The following is a 15,329-nucleotide window of genomic DNA, read 5'->3' as shown; positions in this document are numbered from 1 at the left end:
TAGGTCTGCTGCATCATTTATGATTTCCAGGTTCAACTGTTTATAGTAGCGTGAGAATTTGAGCCTAGTAATATAACAGTAGATATGTATTAAAGAAAAAAATTCTCGATTTACATGATTTCCACTCCTGCCGTTCTTTTATAGTGATCTTTCCCACACCTAATCTGACAACACTGTTTTAATAACTCATCTTTATCAAATCAAGGTGCAGTGTAAATAAGATGCTTGTCATTCAGCTGAAGAAAAGATCATAACCTGTTTCGGAGGACTAGAGAGGGCATTTGAGTTGAGCCATGAGGATGAGTTTATAAGTATACTTCACCAAGTATACTTATAGAGCAATTATTTGGGCACTGAAACAGCAAAGTTCCCTGTCCAAGTGATCTTCATGATATTTCCCCTTCAGCACCTCAGTCTACCTCAACTACGACGTTAGCCTCTGCCACAGCGAGGACACTAGCTGACACCACCAGAGCCCCTGGGACCACCATCCACAGCCCCACCTACCAGAACCACAGCACAGAGACACCGAGCCTGGCCGCCGCGGTCCCAAGCTCAGTTAGTGTCCCCAGGGCTCCCAGCATCAGCCCGTCTACCCCAAGCCCTGCAACCAGCAACCACTCCCAACACTGTAAGGAAACGAGTTCTGCCTTCTTGCATGACATGGGGGGTCCTAGGGAGGCCAGGGTGGGAGGATCTGTGGGAAGAAGAGATCATACCAGGTTTTCGTATTGGCTTATCAGCAGGGAGGGAGCAGGGGGAGGTCAAGCACCAGCCTGCAGTTTGGAGGCACAGGTGCTCCTGCCTCATAGAGGGTCTTGAGGGAAGCTACTTCTCGTCTCTGAGCCTCAGTTTTCTCACCTACAAAGTGGGATAATAATGACCCTCCCCAACCTGCTTTACAAGGTTACGATGAGAGGCAGAGGAGGCTGTGTGAACAGAAGTGCCTGTGCACACAGCCTCTGCTGACTTGGGTGGTGTGTGTACATCACACGCTACTGACGGGTATGAGGGCGTGACCCTCAGGTTCAGAAACTTAAACTTTGAAAGCCCTGGTCTCAGTTCTTTGAGAACTGAGGTTCTGAGTCATATCCATAACTATGGTCTGCTCATGCCTCTCTGCAAACCCTGGGATAAGTTCACCACTTATTAAATCACTGGGAGCCGTAATTGTCGCTGCTAGAAATGTTCTGTCTCATTAACCAGTGAATACCTTTTAAACTGAGTTACCTGCTAGGGGGAGTTCATTTAAGAGGATAAACTATCTTTTAAACTTATTCCCACATGTGCGTGGCCCAGAAACTACGCAGCTTGGCAGCACCTTTCTAATCGGGCCCATCTTGGTCTAGAAGTGGGATTTTCAGAGTTGAGCGCTTACCCTGGAGTTCAGAGAGGCAGATGGAAGCTGTGTAAAGTCCAGTTCCTCTTATCTGGGCAGAGCTCTGACCAAGGGGTCTCCCCACTGGCTTCATCACACTCTAAGCTTTAATATTACTGTCCTGTGTTTTCTCAGGACCCAGAGGGAGAAGAGAGCAGCATTTCCGCAGAAAACTTTGTAAGCCAGTGCAGCTCTTTCTCCCCTTAATAATTATGTTCCCTTAGAGTAACTTGAAGAAGTAGACATGCCGAGAGGATGGCATCTGGCCATTGCCAGGGGACAGTCGTCTCCTGTCCAGGGGTAAATGAAGATGATAGCTCGTCCCACACCTCAGAGGGCTATCACGAGCATCCAAGGGAAAACTGCTTTTTAAGCTAAAAATTTCTACACAGGTATTATAATGAAGATGAGTGAAAAGTGGAAAAGATGGCACAACTTACTTTTAAAACTACATTGTATTATTTCCAAGCACTTTTCAGTTTAGAATCTGCTTTTATCTGCAGATAAAATGCTTACTTAGCACAGTGCCTGACACAGCCTTACCAAGAACTCCTACCCAACTCTCTGGCCTCTTTGAACTTGGTAAGGCTGTGTCAGGCACTGTGCTAAGTAAGCATTTTACATGAATTATCTTATTTAATCTTCACAATATCCCTAGGAAGTAGTTATATGATTATCCTCCTTCTAAAAGTAAAGAAATATGATGTTTATGACATATAACAACTTGCCCAAGGTCACAGAAGGAGCGAATAGAGCCCGGATTTGAACCCTAGAAGTCTGACCGAGAAGCCTGTACTCTGGATTCCACTAAGCTATATTGTGTCTCATTTTAACTACTTTTTGAAAGTAAACTGATAATGCAAACAGTACTGCAGACAGTATTTCTATTTTGGGTGGAAATAGGGAGCGATAAAGCAACAGATTGGCTGAAAGAGGCAGTTGCCCCAAGCATCAGCAACATAAAGACCTAAGGGTTCAGCCCCGAGCTTCCTGCCACCCAGACACTGTGGAAGGGGGAAGGGATTTAGGTCACATGTCCTGGCTTTGAGCCCCGGCTTTGCCACTTTGACAGTTCCCCAAACTCCAGTAAGACTCAGTTTCCTCATCTGTGAAATGGAGATGACCTCTGTCCGGATAAGATCTGGAAAGACTAAATTATTAAGCATTGAGCAGGACCATCATTTTGGAACGGGGACAAGAAGCAGTTGGGTAGTTTTTACTGCATGAGGCCAGCAAGGAGAGACTTGGGCTCACAGTGATAGAGAATCATCCTGAAAATGTCTGTGTTTTGCAGATGGGAATGAAGGTGGAAAGATGGGCTCCACAGTCACAGCTGCTGTCATCGGGATCATCGTGCCCATGGGTGAGTGTGGCCCCAAATCCCTGGGGAGAAAAGAGAAACCCTGCCCAGGGACTGGGAAAAATCATTAGGACAGAGCACTCAGCACGCTGACCTCTCATTGACTTTTCTGCCCTGGCAGCCTTTCTGCTTACCTCCCAGTCCTGGTGTAGTCTGATTTCTTAGCTTGGCACCCAAGGCCCTTTAGGACATAGCCCCAAACAACTAACTATCCAGATATTTCCCCCATTACCCCTCACTGACACTGTACATGCCCGCCATGTGAAGCCAAATGGTAGGCTCCATGAGGACAGGCCTGGTGTCTCTCTTGCTCACCACTCTCCCCAGCTCCTAGCGGTGTCTGGCACATGGGAGGAAATAACAAATTTGTTGAATTAATGAGTAGGACAAAAGTAATACATTGAAAAATATTGGTAGAGATACTTGCCATTCCTTTAGGAGATCATGCTATCTTGCTTTCTTTCTGTTTGATTTTCAACAAACATTATCAAACAGCTGTGTTCATGGGATTTTTCCAGGCAAGAATACTAGCGTAGTTTGCCATTTCCTTCCCTACGGGATCATCTCAACCCAGCGATTGAACCCATGTCTCCTGCATTGGCAGGTGGATTCTTTACCACTGAGCCACATGGAAAGGCCTATGAAGCAGCTAGGGCTTCCCTGGTAGCTCAGCTGGTAAAGAATCCACCTGCAATGCAGGAGACCCCAGTTTGATTCCTGGGTTGGGAAGATCCCCTGGAGAAGGGAATGGCTGTCCACTCCAGTATTCTGGCCTGGAGAATTGCAAGGACTGTATAGTCCATGCGGTCACAAAGAGTCGGACATGACTGAGCGGCTTTCCCTTTCACATCAAACAGCTATGATGTACCAGATTCTGTGATAAGGGGAGGGAAGGTGGTTAAAAATAAGTACGACATGGTTCTTGTCCTCCAAAAGTTTATAGACTTGTTGGAGAGACACATATCACAGACAATTTGATTCTGAAATGATACGTCCTAAAATGAAGCCATAGGCAGTTCAGTAGACGTGTTGAGCGGGCACTTATCTTGAAACTGGGAGAGAAGGAAAGTGGGTAGGGGAGAGTTCTTAGTGGAAATCATATTTGAGCCAAATCAGCCAAATGAAGGATCAAGAGCACCCCAAGCAAGTGAAGACAGCATAAACAAAGCCATAGGACATGGTATGGGAGGGCAGGAGTGGGGTGGATTTGGAACATGGCCAGGATGTAACATTTGTTTAAACCTCACAGAGAGCCATGTGGGATGACTCATTCTCTCTTACCCTGACGTGCACTCAGTATGCTGCACATCCTGCCTCTCAAACCCGTCTTTTCTCTTGGTTGGATCTTTGCATTGTGATTATCCATTTGTAGGCTTATCTCCCTTACTTGCCTATGAGTATCTCAAGGATAAGGACTTTGCCCTTTAATCCTGGGAATCCCCAATAATGTGGTGAGTTAGTGAGTGGATGTTTTAAAAACTTCAACACCACGCAAGGGACTGTGCGAGGTACCAAGGATTCAGGGAAGGAAAAGATTAACAATTTTTAACAGCCTTTACTCTTTCATCAGACTTAATCATAAAAAAAGGTGATACCGGAGAGGAGTTACTGCATATTATAAGGTGCCATGATAGAGGCGTGATGCTCTGTAGAGGAGAGGGAATAGGCGCTTCTGGAGAAGGTGGCATGTGAATTGGTCTTGAAAGGTTCATCAGTAAAGGTGATGGTGAGATCCAGGATCATTTTGAGTGGAGTGAGTGGAAAATACTCGGCATTATGTAGTGAAAAAGAAATCAACCCCTTTCCTGCCATCCTCTGGTCTATAGAAGAACATGCATGTACTGTTTCCCAGAGGTAACCTTCCCTAATAAAATCATTATTTTAAATTTCTGCTAATCTTGGGGTGAAAGTTGAATATTCTTTCCCTGATATTTCCCTGTGAGGTAGAGCATATTTTCATGAACTTACTAGCCATTTACATTTCATCCTTTATGAATTGCCTGTTCATGGTCTTTTCTTATTTTTCTATTGATTCTGTCTTGTTCTTACTTATGTATAGAAATATTGATAGATAATAAATGTTAAACCTTTGTAATATATGTTATAAATCATTTCTCCCATACTATGACTTGATTTTTAAAATTTGTTGAAGGTCTCTTTTGCCATGCATAAATTAAAATTTTTAAGTATCATATCATATCACTAGTCTCATGGGTTTTGTGTCCTGCTTAGGAAGGTCTGCCTCATTCTAAATTATTAAAATATCCCCTATATATATTTTATACTATCAATATTTTAAGCATTTTTAGTGTTTGATTATTAATTTATTCAGAATTTAGAGTGCAGCATGAGGTATAGATTTAACTATTTTTTTCTCATGCCTGTCTGGTTTTCACAAGACCATTATTGAATAGTCCATCCTTCCCTTGTGACTTGAATTCTCACCTTTATTATGAACTGTATGCCTGTACATACCTTGATCTGCTTCTAGGCTATTTATTCTCCTCCACCAATTCCTATATACCCTTCCTAGCTACTAGAAGCACATTTGTGATATGGTTTAATATCTAATAGGGCATTATTCTTCTCACATTTTCTTAGCTATTTTTATTCAATTTCTCTTCTAGGTAAACTTTAGAATCATCTTGTTAATTCTATAAAAAATATGATGAAATCTTACACATTGGGTATATAAATTGATATGGGGAGAATTTACATTTTTACAGCATTGAACCTTCCCATCGAGGAACATGACACATCTCCCTATTTATTTGAACCTTCTTTTATGGTCTTCAGGAGAACTGTATAGATCACACAGGTCATACACATTCCTCTTGGGTTATCCCAAGTATTTTATAGTTTTTTGTTGGGCTGTTATGAATGTGTTCTTATTATATCCATTTTCTAATTGATGATTGCTGATTAATAAGAAAGCTATTGATTTTTTTATGTTTCTTTTTTGACCACAGTGTGTGGCATGTAGAACTTCCCCAACCTGGGATTGAACCCATGGCCCCTGCAGTGGAAACGCAGAATCTTAACCACTGAACCACCAGGGAAGCCCCAGTTTTTTATGTTGATTCTTGAGGAACTAAAATTATTTCTGATAGTTTTTCATCTGCTTTTCTAAGGTTTTCCAGACCTACAGTATCTGTTTATGATAGTTTCTCTCTTTCCCATGTGTGCCTTTCAACTCTTTGGTCTCTTACTGGGATAACAAATACTCGCAGTGATAGCAGGCATCCTTGCCCTGTTCCTGTCTTTATGGGTATCATTATTATTGATTATTATCATCTTACCAAAGTGGAAATCCCTCTGTAGCAGCCTGGATGGCTGTCACCCAGCCTCACCTGAGTGCTCACTCAGGGTGGCCACTTACTATCTTACGAATCTGCCTGCCTCATTTTTGCCCAGCTCTGCTTGAGAGCTTCCTCCTTCACTCACTAGTGTGCCATTTGTTTTAACGCAGCGCCTTTGTTTCCCTGCTGTGTCCCCTTCTGGAGATGCTCCTCTTCTTGCAGAGACCCAGCTTCGGAAAGAAGCACCCCACCCCACTCTGCCCTCCCCCCTCCACTTTTGGGAGAGAATGGTTTTCTTAGAGAAATCCAGGGAAGCAGCAAGAATGTGGTGAAGAAATTCACTCATGTACTCAGCATGTGACTGAGCACCTACTCAGTGCTGGGCACTGGGCAGAGAGAGAGAAAGAAGACTCAGTCGCTGCCCTCAAAGAGCTCAGTCTAGCCGAGGATGCACAGAAAGTACAGCATTGTGGTCTAGAAACACACTTGAGGGAAAAACTGACTGTACCATGGGAGGTTGAGAGCATTTGAGCTGGGTCTGGAAGGATGAGCAGTCAATGAAGGAAGAGCTAAGAGAAGGACTTTCCAACAGCAGAAAAAGAATATGCAGAAACAGAGCCTGAGGAACAGGGGGCAGTCAAATAGGAGTGGTGACAAGAAACGCACTGACGTCTGGGCAGCGGGCTGGAGCCTGCAGGATATACCTAGTGTGACGTGTCTCCTCCTCCAGTGGTCATAGCCCTGCTGTGCATGAGTGGCTACCTGATCTGGAGAAACTGGAAGCGGAAGAATACCAAAAGCATGAATTTCGACAATCCAGTGTACAGGAAAACAACCGAAGAAGAGGAGGAGGACGAGCTGCACATAGGGAGGACTGCTCAGATTGGCCATGTCTATCCAGCAGTAAGTACTCCTTGCCGGAAGGATTCCTTCCTTCCTTCCTTTCCTCCCTTCCCCTCTCCCTCCCTCCCTCCTTTAGATATTTATCCAGAACCAACCATGTGCCAGGCATTGTTCTAGGCCCTGGGGACACAGAAATGCTGGGGCAGGTGGTTGGGGTAGAAGGGTATCAGAACCACCTTGTACCTAGAAGCTCTTCCTGGAGTAAAGAGGCCTGTCTTTGTTCTGAGCAAGTTTTCAGAACCTGTGGCCTAGAAAGGTAACTGTGGCTGTTCAGTTCAAACACATTCATTTCAGTAAGCACTGTATACCAGCTGTGTGCCAAGTACCACGTTAGATACCAAGTGTTCAAATGTTAAGAAGGGATGTACTTGCTTCCAGGGAGCTGGTGGGGTAGTTAGAGAGTCACTTGCTTTTGAACAGCTGTGTGCTAAGTGCCATGGTGGAAGCCCACGGGCCTCCTCTTCTAAGAAGCTTTCCCTGGTTTCTTTTTCTCCCACTGTCTTTCTCCATCACAACACATGTCACACTGTAGTCTTCTTGCCTTTATACTCATTGGTCTCCCCACTAGACTGTGAGCTCCTTGAGGGCAGGATTGTCTGATTAATGTTTCCCTGGTACCTAGCACAGCATAGCTGGCTCCCAGTAAATATTTGTTGAACCAATGCTATGGAAATATCCACAAAGGAGCTGTTAATGCTGTTTGAGAAATCAGGCAAGAATGCCTCACAGAGGAGGTGACAGATGAACTGTGTCCTTGAAAGATTAATAGAGAAGGGGGAAAATGACATTTCAGAAAGAAGCACATGCAGAGGCCGAGAGGCATAACAGGGCATGGCTTGTTGGGGGAGCGAGGACCGCACAGTGGCTGAAGCAGATGTCATGGTTGTATAGCCGAGTCGGGGCTGAGTGTGACCTCATAGGTCATCCAGTCCATCCCCCTGTCAGGCAATCAGCAGCTTTGATCACCCACTGTGGGCAGAGCCCTGTCTTGGGGAGACCAGAGAACTGGAAGACCCAGCCCCTGCCCTCAAGGAGCTTTTTGTCTTGCCGGGGGAACCAAGGTCACAGCCGCACCAACTCCCGAAGAACCCTCTTTCCGAGCTGCCTGTCGTCAAGTGCAAGGTAGGGCAGTGCCACTCTGAGTCTGAGGGGCTGATGAGTGAGGGCATGAACCAGACAGGTGCAGCCAATCCTCAAAGGCTTTCTGGTTCTAGAAGGCTGCAAATTGTGAGCTGGGTGTTGGGGCAAACAGGAAAGATGGGCAAGTTGCAGACTAAGGAAATGGCATGCAGAAGAAATGACTCAGTGTGGGGCAGGACGGACAAAATGGCTGCTAAAGCAATGAAGGGGAGACATGGGAGATAATTTTGACAAGTGAGGAGGGCTAGCATGTGGCCTTGAGGATCCTTAACCTCGGCCAGTCCAAGCAAACAGTTGCTTAACCAGTTTTTAAAGATCAGAGAGGGCACAGTGGAAGGAATGTTGAGCTTGGAGTAGAGATGACTCCCAGTTTCACTGCTCCACAGCCCTGTGATCTCCGTCCTTCCTGTGTGCTCACTTTTATTTGTCAAATGGGAATGATAACCCCCATTCCCTTTACGGCCTAAGTTCAAGTGAGATAGCACATGTGAGAATGCTTTGTGAGTTATAAAGCTCCCTCTACATGTGACGTGTCACTGTTTCCAGAGAAGGAAACAGTCACTCAGGAGGAGCTGTTCCTGATGAAACTAAGTCCTGAAGAATAAGCTGCCAGCTGCAGAGAAATAGAGTAGGAGAGCGAGGAAATTGACATTTAGTAAGAATCTGCTGTTTCAGACACTACTCAGTGTTTTACATAAATTTTCTTGTTTAGTCTTTATAGTAACTTATATACTTGACATTATTAGCCCCATTTTGCAGATGAGGAAACTGAGACTCAGAGAAATTGAATAACTTACCTAGGATCACAACTAGGAAGTGGCAGAACCACGATTCAGACTGTTGTCTGTATGTACACAAAAGTCTATGCTCTTTCTGCTATATCTCAAGAATATCTAGCCTTGAAGCTGTGAAAATCAGTGTTCTCAACAACCTGTTCTCTCCCCTGGCCCCTTCTTGGGTGGCTCCACTATCACTGCTGGGACCTGCCTTTGGCCTGGAGATCTGTCTTGAGGAGGAGGGTAACAGACCAGAAGAAGTTTAGTGGAGCAAGGCCATGACATTCACACAAAATCACAAATAACCCAAAGATGATTTGAAAGGCAGTGGGTTTGTATAATGTCCAGAAATGGAAAATGCTAGTCTGGTTCTATATTATGCTGGTTAGGTTGATGTAGAATACTCTGGATCCCATATGTGTTAGATACTCTATTAAACTCTACGTACATGATCTCATTTGATAGGTCCCATTACTATTCCCATTTAAAAGGTGATGGAACCGAGGCTCAGTGAGATAAAGTGGCTAGCCCAAATTCATAAAGCTATGAGAAAGATCTTAAAACAATGGGGTCTATCCAAAGGAGGGTATTGAGGAAATGGAAGAGTGGGGCACAGGATAACATCAGAACCACGTTGGGGGAGCTAGATGTGCCTGGAGAAGAAGATGCTCAGAAGAAAGGGAAGTGAATTCGAACTGAAAATTTCAAGGGTTGTCTGTGTAGAACTCTCTGGGTCTAAGAGAGAGAATTAGGGAACATCAGAAGAAATAAAGAAACAGATCTCATGTCAATATGGGAAAGAATTTAAATCTACTGTCTACAGTGGAATAGACTGGCTCAGGGGTTACTGGTCTCACCATCTAGGGTCACCCATTTGTGACAGAGGGAAGTCTAGTATCTAGTGACTAGAAAGTAGGGGTGAGGGAAAGAGGGGTTAACATAATTGACCTCCATTGCCTTCCAATTCTATCCAATTAGTTGGAGGGGTGCAGCTGATTATCTTCCTGATAGTGATCAGTATGATAGAAAAAGGTAACTAGAGGCCTGAGATTAAACATTTGCAAAGCTAACCCACTGAAGTTCAGCAAACCTAAAATCCTATAAGGGAGGATGGAGAGAGTTTAGATCTCTGTAGCCCGCTTCTTTACAGAGACAGCACAGAATGATGAAAAAACTACAGCTCTGGAGTCATACAGATCTGGGTTCAAACTGAGTTCACCCACTTGCTGTGTGACCCAGGACAAATGCTGTTTAAGCTCATTGAGTCTCAGTTTTCTCATCTGTAAAATAAATATGACAAACCTGTCTTCTGAGGTAGTTTGAAGAGTATGTGAGCTACTGCCTATAAAGTAATAGAATTTCTGGTACGTTGTGATCCAATGAATAGCTCCAGTGGATCTAATGATGATTTCTTTGCTCTGTCTCCCCCAGCGAGTGGCATTAAGCCTTGAAGATGATGGACTGCCCTGAGGATGGGACCACTCCCTTCGTGCCTCATGGAATTCAGTCCCATGCACTACACTCTGGATGGTGTATGCCTGGATGGAAGGGTTTCTGTACTTGAGTCTGTGTGTGTGTGTGTGTGTGTGTGTGCGCGCGCGCGTGTGTAATTTTTTTAATTTATGTTGCAGAAAGGTAACCACAAAGTTATGATGAACTGCAGACATCCAAAGGATGTGAGAGTTTTTATATGTATAATGTTTTATACACTTTTTAACTGGTTGCACTACCCATGAAGAATTCATGGAATAGCTACTGCTGAGTGACTAACATGATGTACATAACCAAATGGGGCCGGTGGTACAGTAGCTTACTCATGATTTAAAAATTATCTTTACATAGGGCTTTTGGTTTGGAGGGTCTTTTTTAGGTTTCAGAGTTATGTTTTGTTTTTTGTGTTTTTTTTGTAAATAGAATGATAATGCTTTGTGGCTATCCATCAACATAAGTAAAAAGAAAAAAAAAAGAATACACTTCAACTCCCTCTCCCATTTAGGTTATTTATTAACATATTTCAAAACCACGATTAGTTCTGTAAGCGATTTAGAGATGTGAGAGTATTTATTTTGGGTATGATTGGCCCACTGTGTGGTCTCTGTGTGCATTTATGTTTCTGTGTGTTTGTGAGTGAGAGAGAAAAATCTGTCGAGAAGAGGCACACCTGTGGCTGTTGTTCAGTTACATAAAGATTAGTATATTTTAAAACAATCCACAAGAGAGGGGTATCTGTAGTTTTCAGAGAAGCCTTTGTAAATTTGGCTCAGAAAAGAGATACCGTGATTTGTGCAAACATGCAGTGGAAGAGGTGGATCTTTTCTGCTTCTGGCTATTCCTGGGACTCCAGTCAGTCAGAAGAGAGCCCCTCAGCTCACGAGGGGCTGCCGTGGCTCTCACTTGGGCTTTCTCTTCTGTGGCTAAAGCCAGTGTACAGACTTCATACAGTACACAAAGTTCTTGCAAGCTCAGGTGAGAACATTCCTGAACCTCGGCTACTCCTTGTTTTAAAGTCCAGCATTTCAAGTAACTTCATTTTCCTTCAGGACACTTGGATTGAATTCATTGTTTTCTCTGAAGCATACTGAGGGTGCCATCCTTACTTAGAAAGAGCTAAGTGGAGATGTTTTTAGACCCACCCAAGTTTACTTTAGGGACTGGCTCAGGCACTTACCTCTGAGTATTCTATGGGTGAGGATAAGGACGGAGGAATAGGTTTTGTTAATCTCTATTTCGCCCTTCTCCTTACTCTCTGCCACATCCTTAAGGTGGGGAAAACAGTTTAAGGTGATACATAGGTTTGTTACCATCATGTGTCTACATAGATGAACTGCTATTTGACTTAAATCAGAAAAAGTGGCCAAACTTAAAGTCCTGTTTGAGGAGGAAATGGCATACACAATATTATAGTACACTGGATACATATGTTCACACAGGAATTTGGTTTACTGCTTTGTAAATAAAAGGAAAACTCTGGGTATATGTATAGATTTTTTTTCATTGTGGACAGTTACTTTGCTTTTCCTGGGTCTTGGGGGATGCGGGGAGAAGTGCACTTTTCTTTTTGAGGGGTCTACCATTGAATAGATAATCTTACAGGCCCAGAAGGAATTCAGTCCCCATTGACTCTTACCCGAGGTGTGCTGTTTTATTAACTCAGATGTTCTGCCACTTCACACCCACTGGACAACCAGGGACAAAATGTGACATGGAAATGTTTAGGGTAAGTACGAGCAGAGGACATGCATCTAACATGAACACACCTGGAACTTGACACTTTTAAGCAAATTCCTCCCCTCCACTCCCCAACTGCCTCCAACTCAATGAAGCTTGGATGTCTCACCAGCTTGATACCCTCTGAATTTGCAGGCAGTGATTCTGGAGTCCTGTTACCCTCTTCCTAGGAACTTTCTCCACATCATTCATGGTCTTGGTCTCCTGACTGTGTCCTGGAACCTGGGCACTAAGCTTTACATAAACGAGCAGTTTCTTCATGATATACATGTGTGGATAGTCCTGAAACACTCATCAAGAGGGTGTACGCAATTGACATAGAATGACCAACACCAAACAGAATTTTAAGAACAGAGGGACAACTCCTGTGGATTTTAATGACTTACTGCTATTCTTTCAGAAATGGAAAGTAAAATTATTTTTGACTGAAGAAAAACGTCGAAAGTAAAAACACAGAAATTTACACAAAACAAGCAACTTCCCTGTAACCTGCCTCCAAAGAAACAGAATTTCCGGGGAAATGATAATAGTGACTAATGCATAGTTTTTAAACTTTCAGTCAGATCCTGGCCTTTGGAGAAAAGAATAATGAGTGGGGTCAGGGTGATTCCACCTGAAATCTCAAAATGTTGATGAAACACAACTCTCTGGGAGACATCCATGGTCCCTGTGACATAAGAACCTATGTGCTCAGTCGCTCAGTCATGTCTGACTCTGCAGCTCGTGGAGTGTAGCCCGCCAGGGTCCTCTGCCCATGTTTCCTGACTGTGCTACAACTGTGGTTTGGAAGAGGCTCTTATGGGAGCAACCTACAAAAAAAAAACAAAAAAACACACCAAACTGTGGAATACTCATGTGTTGGATGGCAGTAAATAAGATGAAGTCAAGGAGTCAGGTCCATTCCCTATTCTTGGAGGCATTTTGAGGTGTAGTTGCACTTCTGTTGCCTTTTGCCCCTGTGTCATCATATATCTGCAGCCAATAATGGATCACAGAGTCATTGGACTATAGAGCTGGAAGGGCATTTAGAGATAAGGCCCAAAGTTTAGACAATTTATCAGACATTTATATATATATATATTATATTTAAAAGAAACTAGTCCAAGCCCTTTTCCTCCCTCTCCTTCTCCAGGAGACTGCTTTGGGCTGCCCGAACAGTGTATCAAACCTGCTACCTATCTTAGGGCCTATCTTTCTGTGGAATTTTGAAGTACCTGGCAGAAATGGTCTTCCAGAAACAGAGGAAACTAAAATTTTATTTATTTACTCTTGAGAGCATAATTATAAAACAGATTGAGGTAAACTGTAACCTCAGAATGACGTTGGATTTAAATTTATAACAATAAGTATGATCCATCCCTCCAGCTGTCCATGTGATTGCAATACGTATATTCATCCACTGAAACTATTTGCTAGGTACCAACTACGTGCCAGGTACTGCAGATGGACAAGTCAATCAAATGCTTTTTGTCCTGATGGAACTCACAGTAGCAATTAGAGGAAGACATATGTGGAAACAAACAAAAAAGGAGTAGTTGGTTTTTTTTTTTCCAGTACTATTAGGTTAGTTATGAAGGAAACAGAGGTCATTTCTACCTGAGGAGATAAAAGAATGGGGTCAAGAAAGGCATTGTAGGAAAAGTAGACCTCAGCTAAGTCTCAGAAATGAAGTAGGGGTGTCCAGGCTGCTTCAGGCAGAGGACACACTGAGCTGAGACACACAAGCATGAAACAGCATGAGGATTTTAAGAAACTGAATGTAATTTGTAATGAGCAAAAGGCTCAAGGGAGACTTAGCAAGAAATGAGGCTGGATGGAAAGATAGGTTCAATGTAAGCACTTTATAGAATACTTCTATTTAATTTCTGATTCAATTAATCAAATTTTCTTGGTCATTTATTGTGTGTAAGCCACCAAGGACATCACGGAAAATTGATCAGGATGTGTTGCAAGCACTTTGCAGACATGACAGTCTTTACCCTCAAGCTTTCCTGTGGCCAAAGGAAAATAGTGACTGCTTTTCATATATTTGTGTCAGAGTTTTTTTGACATGGTCAATGAAGACTGATATGAGGGCAGTGGGATTTTCACAGAAGCATTCCATGTTGTCAAGAGCCTCTGGGACTTTCTCAACCGTGAAAAAGAAAACTGGAAATTTTGGAAGACGTGGTGTCCGCAGAGGGGACCCCCAGCACCATCCAGTCAGGTGCTCGAAGGAATGGGGAAAGGGCACAGGAATGAGAGCCTCTCTACTCCTCTCCCTCAATCCTGCTACACATTTCAAAAAACAGAAATGAGTTATCAGTTCAGTGCTTCAGAGTAAATCATTTCTTTTCCTGGCAATGCACAAAGAGTATTGGAATTTTCCCACTATTTTTAGGGTATTGAGGATTTTCAGGATGTGGACAACTTTGAGGTGGAGGAATTAACAGCTTCACATTTTTAGTTAACATAAAATCAGGAAGCTTTGTTCATTCAGGCTATGCACCATGTGCATAGTTGAGAATCAGCAGAAATCCTCGCATTTGCAAATACTTTGTGCTATAAAAAGTAATTTTAAAAAAGCCACCTGTATATGTGTGTGTATATATATATTTAAAGACATGAAGGTTTTGATACTTTTTTACAAAAATTACAAGAGAAAATATCTGTACAAACCATGTGTTTTAAATAGCATTTTGTTCTATACAAGCTGTTGTTGATGTGAGGTGAAGTACTGGTTTGCAGACTCCATCCCATTGTACCCAAATGAATTTTCCTTGTTTGTCTTCCCCAAACACCCCTAAATGATCATATTTGATGTAACAGGCATGTTAGAATGTTGGGTCACACTAACCATTTCTGCTTTTTGTCTTGTCCTTCTGAGTTCCCTTAGCTTATGTACTCAGTCCTCTTTGCAACCTGGTTTCTCTTCCAGAGGCAAGGGGTGATGTGCTGCATCTCACTAGCTGTACTGACATCATCTTGGTGAACTAAAACCAAATGTGGACATTTGTAAACTCGGTGCACTGTTTCTAGAGAGAGATTAAATTCCTTTTATTAAATCTGAAAGTACTGTGATGCTTTAATGAGTGGGGAGTGAGCAATCTTGTGAGATAAAGACTCAATATTATCATTCCCATTTTAGAGATGAGAAAAAGAATGAAGACACTGCCCAAAGTCAACAGATATGTTTAGTGGCCCCAAAATACATGTAGCACATGTGGTGTTCTCTGCCTCAATTTTCCTTCTCTCTGTCTTCATCT

The 15,329-nt window shown here is 43.0% G+C and overlaps 1 protein-coding gene across 11 annotated transcripts in view; it reads left to right on the top strand.

The window, feature by feature from the left end:
- LRP8 (LDL receptor related protein 8) overlaps positions 1–15,123 on the top strand; it is an 80,050-nt gene extending 64,927 nt beyond the window's left edge. For 7 of the 11 annotated variants that reach the window (XM_055403071.2, XM_055403072.2, XM_055403074.2 and 4 more), the window contains 5 exons: positions 407–631; positions 2,673–2,741; positions 6,768–6,940; positions 7,886–8,062; positions 10,288–15,123. In XM_055403071.2, the coding sequence (XP_055259046.2) occupies positions 407–631; positions 2,673–2,741; positions 6,768–6,940; positions 7,886–8,062; positions 10,288–10,326 (683 nt within the window). In that variant the 3' untranslated portion in view covers positions 10,327–15,123. The remainder of the gene's footprint in view (positions 1–406; positions 632–2,672; positions 2,742–6,767; positions 6,941–7,885; positions 8,063–10,287) is intronic. The other 4 variants (XM_055403080.2, XM_055403075.2, XM_088835309.1 and 1 more) reach the window with 3 other exon arrangements.
- Positions 15,124–15,329: the final 206 nt, after the last annotated feature.

The sequence above is a fragment of the Moschus berezovskii genome, chromosome 4, assembly GCF_049115385.1.
Source record: "Moschus berezovskii isolate FMDL1 chromosome 4, NW_MosBer_1.0, whole genome shotgun sequence".
NCBI lineage: Eukaryota > Metazoa > Chordata > Mammalia > Artiodactyla > Moschidae > Moschus > Moschus berezovskii.
This window is presented reverse-complemented; position numbering and strand designations above follow the sequence as displayed.